Genomic DNA, 19367 nt, shown 5'->3' with positions numbered 1-19367 from the left:
ACAGGTAAGTGCACAGTTGCAAGTCTCGCCCTTTAGCAAGTCAACGGACTTGCAACGGCAAGCCTAACAACAGAGCAGCATTTGGTACTGAGGTTGCTCCAGGACAGGAGCTGGGGAGCAGAGTTGTCCCTGAGTTCACGGTATTATCAGACCATCCAAGTTAGAAAAGCCACAGTCTCATGTTCTGACTGCTCCCTCTGCTGGCAAATACAAACTGAAAGGAGAAAAGCTTAACTCAAGATGTGAAAAACAACAACACATAACAGCTAAGGGAGAGGAGACCAAGACAGAGTGCTCCAGCCACAAGCTGACATTTCCTTAATAATGCAATGAGAGATTAGTTTTGTGCGTTACCATAGCAGCATAGAGTGTCTGCGTTTTATGTAAGTATTAGAGCTACATTCTTCATTCATTAACTGAAATGAGCTATCATACAGAGAAACTTAACTTTTTCTCCAGTTACTCAGGACAAAATAAAACACTAGAAGGGCCAAAAAGAGCAGTAAAGTATATGAAAGGTAAAAAAGTAACACATTTTCTCTGCCTTCACATGAAAACCCTTTGTGGCATCYGAACACCCGAAGTAATTTCCCTAGTAGAGCACCCACTGTTGTTCTTATCCCAGCATGGTGCCTTACATGCTGCGCAGCCTTGTTTCTGTTCAGAGCAGAAAGTCCAGGAAAAGCATAATATGAAGATCAGAATGCAAAGAGCAACTATTCACAATACTCAACATCACCAGTTCCCAAAGTACGCATCCCACAGCACAGCCAAAGCCCCAGTTATCCTGAGGACTCTGAGGGCGAAGGATCAGAGAGCACGGAAGGCAGGGAGATACCTACCGATATCCTCAGTGATGCTGCCTGCAGGATGCACATGCACAGCAGCAATCAGTATTTCCTAAATCAGCATGGTGAGCTCTCATCGTGGAAGCAACAGTACTGATGTACTAGAAAGGGAAGAAAAGCAAAAGGCAGTCTGGGACAGCCTTGTGCCACTCTAGATCCATCTCCAAAAAACCCACTCTCCTTGTACAGGAGACAGAGTACATCAACAAATACAAGATACATCTTGTGCATTCAGTGATATGGCTCTCACAAAAAAAAAGCATGCGACAATAATAGACCCCATCMGGAGGGCAGACGCACTCTGCCTTTGGGTTACAGGATAGACTTAACATTGAATTGGATCCTGCATCTTCCCCCAGAACCCTGATAAATTAAGTGCTTTTGCAAGAAAGCAGTGCYGAAGGGAGAACTGTAAAAGGTGAATAACCTATCTTAAGTCTCAAATTTTCTGATCTATTTCAGTTCCAATAGTACTCCAAGACAGTGTTTTGAAACGTGCTTTGAATACGCATTTACTTGAGAAATATTTCAAGTATCTTCAAGTTTCAGAAGACATCCCAGTTTCCAGGTACCTCCCTAAAGAAATACAATTTAGGTGACCATATTGCACCTACTAGTACATTACATGTTTTCTACTAGTGTAAGATCACTGGCTTTCTTTAATAAGATCTGATGAAGACAGTCAGTTCCCACAAGATTTGTGAAAACTAGCAGGCTATAGAGAAGAGAAAAACACTATTTTTTTCCCAGCCAGAGGAAAAGTTAGTATTGAATTAAATTCTTATRGTACATCAGAAAGATACTATGTGCATTCTAAGCCTGGAAAAACTTTCCATCAGAACTTGCATTTTATTAAGATATCAGCTAATTCAAAACACAAGACAACTTCATAAGAAAGCAGGTTCTATTAGTTCTACTGCTYACAGTAACAAAGCAGTTTGCTAACAGCTGAAACAATGAAAATGAAAAAATATTCTTGAAACATTAGAATTTTGGGATATTTTCTTTTAATTGTTATAGAAAGTTAAAAAGAAAAACAAAGTGTTCCTCATTTAGCATAACAATACCACTCAAGTCTTAAGCATTGTTTTTACTTGAAGTGCATTTTAGAAAGAGGCATAAACATCTTGTTTTTCAGATAGAAGGTGAGGTAGCTGGAGGCAAAGACATTTATCCAACATCATCCAGCAGGCCAAAGGCAGAAACATGAATGAACCAAAGGTCTCTTGACAGTTTAGTCCTATGTGCTGTATGGTATCTTTTCCTCCAGTTCACTGTTAACAAGTACACACCTTGATGAACACTTCAACATATTAAAAATACAATTTTTAGCAGAAAAAGCATTGTGTTTAAAATATTCCCTTTAAAAATACTGCTAAGTGACTGGAATAACATTTTGATACCTAATAACAAAATCTGAGAGTCCTTCTGGGCACACTGCAAATAGGAGTGATTCCTGAATTTGGATGGAACGTTCATCTTAAATTCAGATTATAATACTGAGAACACAAGAAATGCTATGTTGCCAGAATAATCACATTAGCTTAGGAGGCTACTTGGTACATTAATTAAAAAATCCCAGCCCATTCTTTTTTCTTTATGGCACTTCACAGTCCTTTGACTATATGTGGCAGAAAGCATACAGCTTTTGTACAGAAAGAACACTTGCATATCACCCAGGGTACGTCTGTGCAGCACAACCCAGTGCAATCCAGAGGTATGAGAACCAGGGAAGGTAGCAAACCCAGGAAAGCAAAAAAGTTAATAAGGCAGCCTTTTGATAGGGATATTTAGCTCCCTAAAGTGGCAATATTGCTTCCATTTCCAAGCCAGTTCAGGAATCTCTGCGTGACACTTACATCATATAGGCAGATCTGCAGTCTGGCATTTGCTTATTTTTGTTTTTTTGTGGGTCATGTGTGCAATTAGGAAGAAAATCCACTTCAGATGTCCCTCATTACAAAGGTAACAACCATGATTCAAAATGATCCTGAGGAAAAGTAGAAGAAAAGGAAGTATTTCCAGCCTACTACATGTATTCTGGAGAAGGAATTTGTATAACCACAAACACCTTCTTGTCTTAATCAGAGTGAGCTATTTCTTCTCTAAGAATTTCACATTTTATACATGCTTATTACACTGTATCAAAGCAAGAATTAGCATTTTAAAACAGCACCGAAGTTTTATTTGAAAGGCTGATGTTCTACTAGTAAGCCTTTCCCCTCACAGTTTGGAGTTGAACTGTACCAGCACCTTTTCCAGCCTCATTGCTAATGCCATGTTACCACTAATCCTTAATTTTCCTGACATGAAGGCCATGGTTGGCTTTAGTTTACCTAAAAAGAAGAAATAGAGTCATGAGTAAACAGTCATACAGGAAACAGTAATATCACAATAAAATCTAACAGTTCTTTAAACATTCCTCTTTGATATATATTTGGTATTTCTATCCGCATATTAAAAATGCTAAATCATACTCTTTCATTAAATCTTATCTCTCTCAAATGTCTTAGTCCAACAAAGTATTTCCACTTGTATCTGATATAAAAATGCACTGAAAGCCTTTGCTGAAAGGGTTSAGGCTGATTAACTGAAGTAGAATTTGCTTCTCTACACCATTTTTAAAGGTATTTTTGAAGGACTTCACTAATTTTTAACTTACTTAATGGATAACTTCCTTTACTATGAGTTATCTATTATCTTCTGTTTTAAGTTTTGCCAAAGGAGGTTCAGAACTGTTTTGAATAGTGATAAACCTGGAAATCAGAGTTACGAAAAAGTATAGTCACTTAACACAACAAAAAGGGTGACACCACTCCTCGTTGGACATAATAAGTTTTCACCATTAAAATCCTTTCTAGAACTGAAATAAATTCATTGAAATTGCAAAATTGCATCAGCTTTTGTATGCTATCATTTAACTGAAGATYAGATTACAAGTGATCTCAACTGAACAAGACCTTGGGGAGAAGGGAAAAGAAACAAACCAATATATTTTGCTACCAAATTGTGGAACAAAACCATCTTATTTATTAGTTTTATTTAGCAGAAATTAAATTTGGTGGCATGAAAGGAGACTATTTGTTATTTTATCAACAACAATAGAAATTTAAAGTATGAATGCAAAAATGAAACATTTCATTGTTTGCTTTTATCAACGTATCAGTGCATCTGAACAAAGCAAATGCTTTGTACACTCTCTAGAAGCAGCATACATATTCAGAATATGCAGGGAAAATAACAGATGTGTGGGAAAAAAGCTCAACAGCTTCACTAAATCCTTTCTGAAGCTGCATTCACTACAAAAGTTTTTATAGGTACTTAGTAGAGCAATAAAAACTTTTATCCTCTTTCTGTTCTCAGAGTGTAAGAATTAAGATAAAAGGAGTTACCTCCTACTTTCACGTGAGACACAAAAAGCCTAAATCTCATCCAAGTATAGAATCCCCATAAGAGGGAAGGCTGTCAATTAATCAATCGTGTGAATGACTTCTAGGCACAAGTAACTGCATCCATTTTGTTAAATGTATTTGCTACTCACCTGTGAACATTTTCACAAAGTCAGCACTTGACATGCTCATAACTACATCAGCCTTTACAGGAGGTTTGCCACAACCAGCGCTCCCACCTTTRTTTTTAAGGTCAATATACCAAGTGCCTCCATCATCACCTGAACAGAATAATGAATATATGACAGTGCAGGAAAGAGCATTGTGGTTTACTCTTTACCATGGGTCAGACATTTATTTTATCCTTACGTTTGGCATAATTTACCCTGAAGGTGCTTTGCAAGAAGTTAGCACTTTCCCCACACTTTCTATACAGACAAAGCCAATCTTTGGCAGATGCCCTATAATACCATGTACCACAGGACACAGGCAGAAGAACCCAAAGGGAGCAGCTTGCTGGAAGAACTACTGGCAGCTGGCACTTAACATATCCCCAGACCTACTAAGTAATACCAACRTATCATCAATCTAACTCTGTGTACCACGTCCAGCATTCTGACAAAGTCTGTGAACACACACCGCACACATACATTGTGTGTAAAACAAACAAAAGAATAGCAGAAAAAAATGGCACCACTCCCACCCCCTCCCCAAACCAAACAGATGTGGAGAAAAATCAGAAACTATTAGTTATATGTCAGGAGCAGCAATTCCTTCATTCACTGAAGCYGGTCCTGTGAAATAGCTTAACACAGTGGGACAAAAGACGTTTTGTTTCTCAATCAGCTTTAAAAGATGAATGTTTCTATATGAAAACATCAAATGCATTTTGCTATAAATGTGAGCATGTGAAGATTTAATAAATGAAAGTCTTACCAGATAATTCAAACTGAAAGACACCCTGAATAGCTTTCACAAATTCTTCACTTATTGCTCCCTGAATAACTTTAAATGTTTCTGCAACAGGACTCAGTGGCTTGGCTGAAGCAGATTCTAAATTAACCTTAGCTCCATCTGGTCCTTCATGCTTGGGTCGGCTTGATTTCTTTTCCTCTTTGAATACTTGAGAAGTACCTACAAGAAATAGATTATTTTYCTCTGTAAAATGCAAAATATTCTTTAGAAAAGTCTGTTTATAAAGTATGTATTTAACTACCTTGACCACTGGTGATGTTCTAATATTTAAGGTAAGGGAGGTAATCTGTTCAAATGTAGCCTCCTTCTACCTTTCTGCTACCTATATTTTGGCACTCTTGTAAAACCCATTCAGAATTCTTATTTGTTTTTGCTCTCCAGCTGTCAAACTACAGCTTTCAAAACAGTAAAACCAATGATTTTTTTTAAAGATGTTCTATTTCATCTGTGAGACATTTACAATTGTTCAACTTTCATCTAAGAAGCAATGGAYGCTCTGCTTCATGTTTTTTGGAAAAATACGACACATCATATGAGCTTTCTGCAAAATGTGCTTTTTGCTACTTAGTTCTTTGCCCAGCAACATTTACCTGTGACTTTCATACTACTGAAATTTAGATGGTCAAAAAAGAATTCTTTAAAATAAGGCACTTATTTTATATGATGAATGTTTCAAAGTCCTTTGGAAGGTAACATTCTTTCCTAATATTAAGTACAGAGACACCRCAAAACTTCCATAAATTATGCACCCCAAACAAGAAAAGGGTTTTGTCAGCTAACTCAAATTGAGTCCAAGTGTTTGTGAGGAAATAAAGAATTGAAATATAAATGGCATTAATTATGATCAGATGTAATAGTCAACGATCAACTTCTGCACATAGTGCTTTTCCTACCGTGCTGTTCTAGTTTCATTGCTATCACATCAGGTTCAACATCCAAGAAGAAGTCAGGCAACAGAGGGTGACCTAAAGGGGAGAGGAGGGAAAGAAAAAAAAAAAAAAAAAAAANGAGAGAGAGAGAGAGAGAGAGAAAGTCCAAGTAAAGATGAACAGTACAAGCAAGAATCCATTCTGTACGAAAATAAATCCAAGTCTGTAATGAATAAAACTACAGTCTGAAGGAAAGACAGGCCAGCTGTACAGCACAGCTATATGCTTGTTTTGTTAGATTTTGATTCATTTCAAATTAGAATGAGAAGTCTCTCAAGTTTGCAATAAAGACTATCTGAAGAACAAGAGAAATGATCTCACCAGCTGGTAAATAATAATATAAYCATTTACAGTGCATTTCCTCCTTCTTAATGGACTTGTTTTGTTAATTTAACGGGCACTTAATGATTACAGCCTTAGTGGACTGACCTGCACTTCCCAGAAATACATTTTCTGAAACTTGAGGCAAAAGTATTTTTTTGCAGAACTAATTTAAGAGCCTCTGAGAACAAAGTAAATAAATAAATAAATTCTTTCCCCAGAAAAGCCTTTATTGCTGAACTTCTCAACTTTAACTGTTTTACCTGGTGCAACTGCATAGACATCAAAATTCTTAATTCCTTCTTCTCTCAAGAGAGTTTCATCAATAACAAAGTTTCCAGTGAAACTTTTTGGTTTTGTTAAAATGCAATATGCAGCATCTGCAAGGATGTCCGTTTTTCTGCACTGCTTTTCTACTCCACTTCCTCCCAGCATATCCATAGCAGCTGTATAAATGGCTAGGAAGTTCAGAGAAAAAGAAAACAAAGAAAACAAAAAGAAAACATTGATGTCACAGTCCCATCTCTCAACTGAAAGGTTAACAAACATTATTTTTCTTGCATAAGAAAGGAAATCATAGAAGACAAAGCTATGAAATACTACCAACTAACAAATAATTCAAGTACAAGTGAAAAAAGAAGGCTATTTTCCGAACCAAAAGGGGGAATAATGGCAAAATATTCTTAGGACRTTCATGTCCCACTCTCCCTCTATCAATGCACATGTTATCTGCACAAGTCTTTTTCTCTCATGGATTTCTTCCAGGTTATTCAGGACAGGAAAAACTAACAGAATAACTATCTTTCTCAGAGTGAATGCATGATATCAGTAATCACTGATTTATAAAAAAAAAAAAAAAAAAAAAAAAAGGTGTTTTATTCAGTGATAATCATGCTGAATGTCTGAATGTCTCCTGGCTTAATTTTAACCTTGCAGTAACTCTTCTGAGACAGCAATGTCTCTGTAAATTAAAGATGAGAAACTGCACAGAAAAAACTTTAATAACTTGTTCAATCTTCCACAGAAAGGCCAATCTCCACATCTCTTACGCTTTTGGTTCTGTAATGAACCAATTCTACTAACTACTGAACTGTTCCATTGTCTTCTTCATTTTTCCTCATAGAGAAATCAACACGAGGCATGTATGAATCAAGCCTTCAATTTGCTCTTTCAAATTGAGACACCTATTTCATTTTACTTTCATTCTCTTCCACAAAAAAGGCTGTTTGGTTCCAGCTTCTGGTATCTGCCATGTTATTGGCTTTCCATCATGCAGTTTTGCTTCCTGACTTCTTCCCATTTACACCTCAAGATCCAACACACTCTGCCCCTCCCCAGTATGTTTTGGGGCAGATTCACAAATCTTTTCCTAAATTTGAGGCTGGCAGGTCCTGGGAATGGAAAGATAAACCAGATTTTAAGTAACTTTTGTCCTCCTTTTAGTGCTTGCACTCCATACAAAGTAATGGCAGCTTTGATGCAGAAATGATTACAACATCCTTTCACATGCAAAGAACAGGCATTGCGTAGAAAACATGTCTGATGCATCATAGCAACATATTCTCTTAGCTCCTCCAATCTGGAATAATTGAATGAACAGAAATTATAAGAATAAATATGTAGGCTACAGGGGGAAATAGCGCAAAGATGTAATGTGTAGCGTTTTGCATTTTTTAATTCTTAAAATTCATCTACTTTTCACACAACAGAATCAAGCATGATGTACATGCAGGTTCTGTACCCATATAATTTATCTTGTAAAAAAGTCAATCCCTCATCAAAATATTTATATAAATAAAATACATGGTTACAAGGTATTCCTTACTGGTAGAGTCTAGGATGAAAGCATCCTGACCAATGAGAAAGGTCACTAGGTCTGTCAGACATGCTAACCCAAATGTTTGAGTACCACCTAGAGTATTAATCACAGAAACTAAGCTGGTTTTGACTGAAATCATAACTTTTGCTAATATTCCTCATTTTAAATAAAGCAAATCAGTTTTTTTCCAACTAGAAGTTATGAGGGGTCTGCAGCTACCAACAGGAGACTGTTAAAATGCATCTGGGTAGATCTGGTATCATCTCTTGTACTAGACAGCTAACACCAGAAGATCTCATTTCATGTTAGTAATTCCTATCCTTTAAAGGAAGCTCCACTGGTTAATGGAATAAGCTCTTTTGTTRTAACATCTTCTAACAAAAGGACTGGGCTTACATTATTAAAGGACAGGATTTCCCTCCAATTTTAATATCAGTATCATTTTTGCACATACATAGAATCAYAGAATAAGTAAGGTTGGAAGGGACCCCTGGAGATCATCTAGTCCAGCCTCCCTGCTCAGCAGGGTCACCTAGAGCATGTTAGACAGGGTTGCATCCAGGCGGGCCTTGAAGATTTCCAGAGAAGGAGACTCCACAACCTCTCTGGGCAACATGTATCTGGGATAAACAGACTGGCTTATTTTGGCAAACAACTGACTAGAAAACCTAAGCTGCAGGCTCCAGTCCTCACTGACAGCAAACCTAAGTTTACATGACATGGGAATGTCATGCTTTTCTCCTTCTCCAAAGCTCTCCAAATTCCTATGACCAGCAAACAATGTCAGAGGGTTCTAAAAAAACATCTGCTGGAAGAGTATGCAAAAATTTACACATTTTTTTTTTAACGCATCCACCAAAGTGTGTCAGTTGCACTCTGAACAGCAAGAATTTCTAAATAGTGCTACATACACAGATATTTGATATATATTAATATAAACACCTAAGTATGTTTGTGATTATATACAACCCAAAACTCAGGGCATGTGAGAGGGAACATAGGCAAGCCAATGGCTTCAGCCAAATGAAGGGGCTGAAGGGATTGCAATTTAGCCAAAGATAAATTTGGATTAAAGTGGCAATTGTCTACAAGTGTATTTGAAAACTTCAAATACAAAACACCTGTGTGAGAGGAACAAAGAATATGCTAAAGAACTATTCAGTGTCCTGAATCAACTTCAGAATAAAAGTATATTCAAAGCCAGATAAATCAAGTCATAGAAGATAAAATACAAAAATTAGTTATCATTTAAAAAAAAGATCACCTGTTTTAGGCCATAAAGCATTGACAGCAACCTCTCCTCTAAATTCTTCTGCCATTCCCAAAACACACATGGACATCCCATATTTAGAGATGGTATAAGCTAAGACAAGAAGTATTAAAAAAAGAAAGTATTTAGTACGACAAAAATTGACTGTGTTCAAACCTTTAATTATAGAGGACAGAAAAGTCAAATTATTTGTTCATRAAGAAAACTAAGTCTTTTAGGACAAAACAGTGTATTTCTATACTAAAAATATACATGCACACACCACCAGACATGAACTAGTCTGCCATCTTTTCTTTCACTAGGACTAAAATGAGAAATATGTAATTATTATTTTTTTATAAACAAACCAAAACAATGACTGAAGTTTAACTGCACAGGCTTTTTTGTGTGCATTTACTCACAGCACTCTAACAGAGTTCTCAAACTTTTCCAGAGACCCAAGGCATATTAACTGCTTATGACCAACCTAATATTTGGGGGGGGGGGAGGGATTAAAAAAAATAAATAAAAACCAAAAACATAAAAACACCCTTATATCTTTCTTACCATTTTTCAGAAGGGAAAATTTGGGGAAAAAGAACTGGGTCTTGCTGTGGAAGTTTATGATGTCAACTGTCCAAAATTGAAAGGTGTTTACAGGTTTGAAATTAACATCATATGTTTTAAACTCAAAACAAGAGGGTCTTGTTCCCTCCTCAAAATTACTTTTCATTTAACAATATAACCTTTGAGTTTTATCTCTAATAAATCAAATGCAAAACTGAAGCAGTAAGAAAGCTCTAAGATTTTGATTTTCTATATCTATTTGCAACAGACACCATTTTGAAGTTTCAAAATTCCCCAGAAAAAAGACCTACTCTTACCTACATAGCTTTCTTGAAAACTGAAAGGACATACTGGGCCATGAAACCTGCACTACTTCCTCCCAAAACAATTGCTTTCTGGTGAGGCACAGAACATACTGGGAAAACATTAGTGTCAGTACATATTTATAGTTAAAAATACAAGATCTGTCATTCTGGGCTGTCATTCCTGCACATTTCACCATGTTTTTATGTGATTATCAGAAGATTAATAAAATCAAAAGATTGAACACTACTTACCACAGTGATTTTTGAACCAGATAGGATTCAGATTAAGAGGTGGGCTGAGGTTCAGGATATGGGCATTCTTACTCTTTCTCAAATGAGGAAGGCATATTTTAGACCTAAAAGATGGATGTCAGAACAAGTCAATAATCTCTTATTTTACAGAAGACAGCAAAAACATTCTATTAGACATACTACTATCTTCATTTATGCAAAGGTTCTGCACCAAGCTAAGAAAATGTCCTCATACTACTCATGATTAACTCATACAAAGAACAACAACAGTAAAAAAAATTTATTCTATTTCATTTATCCCAGGCATAGAACTCACACCAAAGAACAGAGCCACATCTTCCAAATAGTGCTGCTGCACATACTAAATGCAAAATTTCCAAATGCTCAGAAGCCATAATCTCCTTATAATACTTCTGGTAGATGTAACAAAACCAAATAAGGGACCAAGTCAAACTATCAACGCAGTGCATCTTTTAGCCATAAATACATCTCCTCTTCTGCCTCTACATACATTTCTTCTTTAAAAGCACACTATAGAAATAATAGTGTATAAAGAAAGGTTATTACAAACATTCCAAACAAAACTGAAAACCTGTTCTCTGCTGACTGGAAGAGTCATCTATTTCATTTAACTTAAAATTTACAGTRTTAAAGAGGAACATGTTCTTGTAAATCACAGCTTTCACTTTGTAAGAAACTGTCACTTGACTTCAATTCTACAACTAGGGTGCATGTCTACATTTGATCTCTGCTGGAAATCAAACAAGTTTTTAATCGAGATTCACAGGAAGGACAGGACTGCAGTGGACTATATTGCCTACTTGCTATTTACACATTTCAGCAGGATGCATGCATACTGACAGCCATAGAAGCAATATCTACAACTGTAAAGTCATTAAAATAAATGCCACCTTTTATCACTTACTCAAACGCACTGCAACGAAGTGTGACATTTACTAACAAAAGTTTCATATTTGCTCAATGCACACAAGCTGACAACATTCCAACAGGTATATTCTGTAAGACGAGATGTCCTCCATTCCTCTTCCAAACAGACAAAAAAAACCTCACTTTTTTTTCTAGCAAGCATAGTACTTTCAACATTAAATTGACAACAACTCTCTTCAAATTACTGACAGAATCTACATACAAAGGAAGATGAATGAAAGGCTGAAATGCTTGGTTAAGTTTTCCCAACTGATGATTATATGGCCTATATGACAAAGGCCATCTGTAACTTTCCATGAGAGGCATTAGTCTTTTGTGTATTTTTCCATTTGCAGCAACATGTTTTTTTTTTTTTTTTTCCCTCTTTTTTTTAAGGCAGAGGGGTATTCAAACAAAAGATGACTTCAAGTYTTCTCCTCTAATTTGGAATAGCTAGATGTCACCATCAAGTAAGTGACTGCCCCTGTTAAGGGAAAAAAAAAAAGAGCTTGCCAATAACAATACCTCTAGTAAGAGGCCCTTCTCAAATACCAAGTTCCAAAGACAATCTTCCCTTGTGATCACAGAACCACATACACTCACAGAGTCTCAGAAGTAGACAACACAGGATGGAAGGAAGAAATCAAACTCTACAAGAACATTTCTCTCTCTCTCATTCACTCTCTACATACCAAGTGTCTTTTTGGTTTAGAAGAGTACCACAACGCACACGTATTCTTTAACTACTTCAATGGCAAGTTCTTTCACTGTTTTTAAAACAGCAAAACTTTAAGGAATATAATCGTAATGTCTGATAACGAGATTCATCTTTATGAACTAAAATGACAGATGATATTCTAGATCAAACTGATATAAGAGATCTTGATCACATCAAGTAACAATTTAAAGTAGAGAATCAGCATTATCCTAGAGAATTTGTTAATACAGCCCTGTTAAAAACAAGGTTTTAGGTTTTGCTCAGAGCAGCTTTAAAAAAATGCATCTAAAATTATTTTTTTAAAAAAAAAAAGCATCTAAAAATGACTCCTTAATGAACCCATTTGCAAAAAAGAAAGTAAAATAAGGGCCACATGAATTGTGAWATCAAGTCTTCGTAACGTTTAGTAGAATCAATAAGCTCGAAACAAGTGGCAAACACTTTAGATCGTCTTTCTTATTTCTCTTTTATGTTATTTGATGTCTCTCGAGACCAGAAAGAAAATTAGGAAAAAGAAGCTGACAAAGAATACATTGCAAATTTACAAGTAGTTAATCATTTTACTTGCAATGAAAGAAGAAAACAGACAACATTTAGCAAAGCCAACCTGGAACTCCATTTGGCAGAAATATACTAGCCTATCTGTATGCTACCTATATAGGAAGGGCTTGCGAATCTTCAGCGACAACAGTAGTAAGGTCYAGATTTACTAATAATTACTATTAAGTAATTACTATTATTAACTATTTAATAATTACTATTAAAATAAGTGCATAATTTGGAGGAACAACGTCATTGACAACTCCTCTGAAGAGCAACGTTTCTTCCACACTAACTACTTGTTCTAGCTATCAGATGCCAATTAATTCTTCTAAATGTTAAATTTCAAATGAATCAGTCGGTAACCGAACAATTTTCTGTGATTCTGTACAATACTTTCACTCAAACACCAGGCTAGTGAGACAGACATACAAATTCCTGCATAAACYGAGGTAATGATCGCGTTCATGTTCGCTGTAATGATTACTGTTTCYCTCTCCCAGCACTTACGTAAGGTAGGTTCCTCGTACATTGACATCCATCATAAGATTGGCCTTCTTCGTTTCTGTTTCCAAAGTGCCAGACAAAGAGATAGCACTTGCATTGTTCACCAAAATATCAATGCCTGTTTTTTTTAAAAAAAAAGAAGTCTCACATCAACATTTTAAGAATGTTTTCTAAGAATTTTAAGAAGTCTGCCTGTTAACAAGTACCTTCTCCCCACACCCTAGCATACCTCCAAAAGTCTTCACAGCTTTCTCCACAGCATTAATAATTTGCTCTTCTTCCCTCACATTAACAACGCACGGCAGTGCCTTTCCTCCAGCTGCTTCAACTGTGCCGTTAGAAAATAAGACATTTAAAAATTTGCTCTCAAACYGAACAAAAAGCACAAAACTACTAAGAATATCTCATCCAACAAAGTGTTTCAAGAAGACAGTGAAAATCATACTCTCAAATTGTGACTTTGTCCGAGTATTACAGGCTGATATTATTTTTTTTTACATGTTTCTTAAAGAACAGAAAAGCCAAAACCATATCCTAACACTGAGAATGGATATGGTACACACACTCACACACACCCTTCACTAAAGTAATATTTTGATATGTCACAGCACTCTTGGGTGGTAGGAGAAGCATTAGGCTTATTTTATTAAAGGTGATCAGAGAATCATATATGAAAATTAAGCTAAGACACAAATTGAATCCAGCAACTGAAATCCAWCCTGATCTATTATAACTTACTCTCTTCCGCAGCAGTGTAAATAGTTCCTGGAAGAGTACGATGAGGTTCAGCCGTCTTGGCAGCTATCACAATATTTGCACCATCTTTGGCAGCTTTCAAAGCAATGGCTTTGCCAATGCCCCGGCTTGCACCCGTGATGAAGAGCGTGCATCCTGCCAATTTCCTGCAAATGAATGAGGAAAGAGGAGTAAAGAAAAAACAAAATAAAGCCCTGTAAATCATTGCCTGTCAGTGCTCTTATATGACAAAAATAATGGGTACGGTTTTCCAACCAATTCATTTTCTTCATCATTTTACTACGAAAATATCCCAAAAATTCCGAAGAAGTGGATGAAGCTAGAGTGCAGTACAGTCTTACATCACTTCTGAAGATAAAAGGACTTTCTAAGTTTATAAGCTCTGTAAAGCAGGATGATTATACAGGGTACCCAATTACTTCTCCCCCATTTGTGAAACGGTTCAACACACTGTTTACAACTGAGTTACTAGAGTTCTACAACAATGAAAAAGGAGTGTAGACTGTGAAAATGAAACCTGAGATTCTACTGCTACAATGGTTACATAGCACTCTATTTTACATATCCCAGTATTCTGAACACAAAGAACCAATGCCTTAACATGATATAAAGTTCAAATCCACAATCATGAAGTCCATGCAGTGTGGCAAACACAAGAGTCAAAAATGTATTAGCTTCATTTTCAGAAATAGCGATTATTTATTTAAAAWTTTCTACACTAAATTCAGCAGTTTCCCAGTAACTACACTTAACCTAACCAAAAAAACTGATTCAATAAAAATCTTTGGGAAAAAAATAACAAGTTTTAGAGTTTCAGAAGGATATGTGGCTTACAAACACACAACATCACTGAATTTTTGAAGAACAACTAGAGGAAAGCAAATATTACACTCGTCTTCAAAAGAGCCCAAAAGCACAGTTTAAGGAACAATGAGGTCAGCCTCATTCGGGCCCTTGGGAAAATCACGGATCAAGTCCCTGTGGAGCATATTAAACAAGATGACTGGAAAYTGTCATCATAAATATAGGTAAGGATAAATCACACTTGACCCACCTGACTTCCTTCTACAATAAAATGAAAGAATTTGTGGTGAAAGGGACAGTAGTAAATGCTATTTACTTTAGCAAGGATTTCAACTCCATTTCTCAAATTTTTTTTGTATCCAAGTTAAGACACCATGGTCTGGATAAGTGGAAGGCCAGATATGTAAAAAAAATAGATGGATGGTTGAGCTCAGAGTACAATGGTTGTTGGTAAGTCTCATTCTGCCTGGAGGCCAGTATGGGGTATCAAAGCGACATATCCTGGGACCCGTCCTGTTCAACATCTTATCAGTGGCCTAAAGGAGGTGAAAAAGCACCCCTGGTSTGAAACAATCATAATGCTTAAGGGCAGGGCTGCCATCCAGAGCGACCTCTGCAGTCTGTTCAAAATTGACAAGACACCTCATGAAATTCAAGGACAAATGCAGTCCTGCATCTGGGAAGAGAGCCCCTGCAATGGTACAGATTGAGGACTAAGCAGCCAGGGAGCCTAAAAAGGCCCTAGSGGGCTTGGCAGACACCAATCTGAGCATAAATCAATGCGCCCTGGCAGCAAAGCAACCAGCAGCAGCATGGGCTGTAGCAAGAGTATAGCCAGCAGATCAAACGAAAGGATTATCCCCCTCTATTCAGCACTTGTTAAGACCACACCTAGATACTGCCTCCAATTCTGGGCCCATCAGTTAAAATTGCTGATAACAGATGAGGGCAAGTTCAGCAGTARGAGATGAAGACAGCTGGGGGCTGTAAAACTTGTCATGTAAGGAGAGGTGGAGACCTGGGCTTGCTCAGCCTACAGAAGAGACAGCTTTGTAAGGACCAAACAGCAGCCTCCTTGTACCTGTGAGAAGGTGACTGAAGAGATAGAACTGGGTTCTTCAAAATGGTGCAGAGTAACAGGATAAGGGACTGTTGGCTCTTTCAAACTGAAAGCTGACAGACTTGCACTGGAGAGGTTTAGACTGCTTATCCCACAAGGATAATCAAACAGTGGAACAGGAGCCCAGAGAGGCTGTGCCATCTCTATTCCTGGAGGTTTTCAAGTCCTCACTGGAAAAAGCCCTGAGCAACTTGGTCTGATCTGACAGCTGGCCCTGCTTTGAAAGTGAGGTTGGACTAGAGACTTCACAAGATACCCTTGAGTGTTTTGGGTGGCCATGACCCTTGCTTGCAGCTCTTCTGTGCAATTCCTTCTTCACATAAACCTTCCCTCTACATAAACCTGCCTCTTCTCCCTAGGCTCACAGATCACCACCAACAACATTCACTCTGTGGAGGTTTTTTCCTTTAATTCTAGCTCCATTATCTCCAGTTCTGTCCTAMCAGCCAATAGAAATAGCATTCACCAAAATAAGCAATGATCTACTAATAGGAAAAGTTCACTTTCACTTCATTCTCTCTGAGATGTGGAGCTGATTTCATACTCTCATACTCCTGTTTATTTTAAAGCATATTTGCTTCTTTCTCAGTTTATTATTAATCACCTCTCACTCAAGAAGTCTTATTTATCCTCTTCAACTTGGTGTAATAGTATCTGCAAAGYCAAATGCACCAATCTCTTCGAGTATTTATTCTGTGTCACCAAAAGTGCAAGGCCTTGCAAAAAATTTAAAGCATTTTACCATGTTAAACACGGTGATAAACTTACAAGATTCAGGATTTACTTTCTAATGTACTTAACAGTCAAATAGCTGGATGAAATTTTAAAGCATGTTCAAGTCTAAAATTGCATATGAACTGCATTGCGAAGGTTGAATCTTACTTGCTTCCACTTCAGCTGAATTCTAGCAACAAGACAGAAAATGTCAAATTCACCTCTATGCCCTGCAATCTCAGGGATCTGAAAAAAAAATCAAGGTGAGTTCCTKTCCCAGTAGGCACACTGATGATACAGAAATCTGCTGGCTACATCAACAATACTTTTTACAACTTACTTAGAGGTATGTAAAGAATTTACCAAATACTCCTATTTACAACTTACAGGAACAAAYAATGCCAACTTACTGGCCCTTAGCAGCACTGGCTCTGTAAAAAAGCAGTAAATGCCTCTAAATTTAGATTATATATTGAAGAAAACGTGATTACMAGTTAGGAAGATAACTAGCTTTACACATTTACACTTCAGATATGCTACGCAATTTAGACAAAAATCTTCCAATTTTTAYTGTAAAGTGTTCCAATCAAATATATTGACTAATAAGCCACACAAGGTCTTCCAAGAGCTCCACCAATCTCTCTCTGCACACTTATCTCCTTGTTTCCAGTCAGTCTGCCTTAAAGATGAACCTGCCTCAATAAAATACTTTGATGTCAGGCATTTCACAATCATAACCAGCTGATCCTGGCGCAGTAACTTAGGTCGATCGGACTGCCTGAACAAAAACAATTTACAAGCCTGTCATCTCAAGAGTAATGCCATGCAACTCCAGCTCTCAAGCGCTGAGATAAGAGATGAGATGTTAGTACAACTTCTAACCAGAAGAAATACTTCCATTATAAGAATTCAGCTTTAGCTCTTCAACAGTGTTGTGGAACTCAAACCATCTGAAACCAAAAACATCCATGCTAAGCTACCCACGTCAAGCTGAATGTTTGGAGGGAGGATTAACGGATGTTTCTGTCAAATCAGTGCGGCACGTCCTGGAAAACGCCCCTAAAAAGACGCCCCGACCGCTCCCCGCGCTCGAGGAGTCACTCGGTGGCCTACAAGCGACGGCCGGGGGCCTCGGCCTCGCCTCGCCTCCCGGCCCTCCTCACCCACCCCCGGCGGCACGGCGGGGCCCGCCACGGCAGCGCCCCGGGGCCAGGAGACGAGGGGCGGCTTACCCCGTGTTGGGCAGCATGGCGGCGCGGGCAACGGCGCCTCGGCTCCGGGCGGCGCGAGCGGCGGCCGCGTCACAGGACGGCCCGCCCCGCCCCGCCCCGCCCCCAACGGCCCCAACGGCCCCAACGGCCGCTCCGGCGAGGGGGCGGCTCAGTGGGGCAAAGGTGAACGGCGCGGGCGCGCCTCGCCTCGCCTCGGCCCTCCCCCGCCGCCCCGCGGGAGCTGGGCGTGTTGGCCGGGCTTCGGGCAGCAGCCCGCGCATCGCAGCCCGCCCTGGGCGATCTGAATGCGCATCTTCCTCTCCAGCCCCTCCTAGCGGCCTGCGTAGAGGGGAGCGCGCAGCTGCTTTTCTGGGAAGAAGTTCCTCAGGCGACTAGCCCTCCCGCCCCCTCCCCCGCACCACCCTGCTCCAGACTCCAGTAATTGAAGTGACATGATACTCTCGTGTCAGGATCGTAAGCCCCAAGCATGCAGTGACCTGCCTTTAAAGTTGCGCCTATGCGGAGAGCTGCAGGTCTTTTTTTTTTTTTTTTTTTTTTTTTTTAATGGGGGAACTGAGTGATGGGGCTCCTTTCTGGTCAAGGACAGTCAATTTACCTCCTAGGAAATGAGGGGCAGAGGGTGAGTTTTTCTCCAAGGCAGTGAGGCCCATAGCTATGTGATGGAGCTGTCCATGCCTCCATGTGGAGATATGAAGATCGGTACGGAGGTGTTTAAYGTGAGAAGCAAGGAGCGTTTGCAAATGTGTAAGATAAGCCATCAGAGATGTTGGCTTTCTGCAGTTTGCAGATGCTTGCACTTTTGGCTCACAGCTCCCTGCTTTCACTCCAGATGACACCCAAGCTGGAGAGCACAAGTGTACCATGGCACTAGTGCCTGCTAAATTGACCCATGCACAGGATGAGCTGTCCCTCTCACTATCACTCTTAGCTCTGGACAGTGTGACAATTATGCTAGAACACAGCCCCTTTCTGTGGTTCGAATTTATCTGACATTAGCAGAGCAGTCCTAGCTTTCGTAGCCRTTTAAGGTATGACTCCAATGGACARATGAACCTATTTGCATACAGTATTTCACTTTGTAGAACCTGTAGAGTCATTCTAGAAAAAATATGATGGATAGTGTCATTTTACAAAACCACTCTTGCCAGTTCTTGCCTTTCTTCCTTAAAAATTCCCTCTGATTCACACTTTGGCTGGATAGCTTTACTCTGAATACCTCTGAAGTACACTTTCAATAATGCTTTCCTTCCTACTCAGCCGACTTAGATACTCTGTTACAGGAGGATGACTAGTATCAAGCTCCATTATTTTTTCTCAGAAATGATTGGCTTAGTTGCAAGTGTTCCTTGATTATTGCTGAATAAGTTAAAAAAAAAAAAAGTGAAATCCTGAGAT

The 19367-nt window shown here is 38.5% G+C and overlaps 1 protein-coding gene across 1 annotated transcript; it reads right to left on the bottom strand.

Annotated features, from left to right (window-relative positions):
* Positions 1-1838: 1838 nt before the first annotated feature.
* Positions 1839-18076, bottom strand: HSDL2 (hydroxysteroid dehydrogenase like 2). The gene is made up of 11 exons (XM_085311505.1): positions 17973-18076; positions 14085-14248; positions 13576-13674; positions 13350-13464; positions 10655-10758; positions 9546-9644; positions 6726-6920; positions 6106-6177; positions 5174-5371; positions 4390-4518; positions 1839-3184 (listed from the first exon to the last, which is right to left on the bottom strand). The coding sequence occupies exons 1-11, from the start codon at positions 17987-17989 to the stop codon at positions 3072-3074; spliced, it is 1305 nt and encodes a 434-aa protein (XP_085167631.1). The 5' UTR covers positions 17990-18076; the 3' UTR covers positions 1839-3071.
* Positions 18077-19367: the final 1291 nt, after the last annotated feature.

This window comes from Rhea americana, unplaced genomic scaffold, assembly GCF_003343005.1.
Source record: "Rhea americana isolate MKP2758 unplaced genomic scaffold, rheAme1 scaffold_342, whole genome shotgun sequence".
Taxonomy (NCBI): Eukaryota; Metazoa; Chordata; class Aves; order Rheiformes; family Rheidae; genus Rhea; species Rhea americana.
The sequence above is the reverse complement of the archived record's forward strand: the minus strand, read 5'-3'. Positions and strand labels throughout refer to the sequence as shown.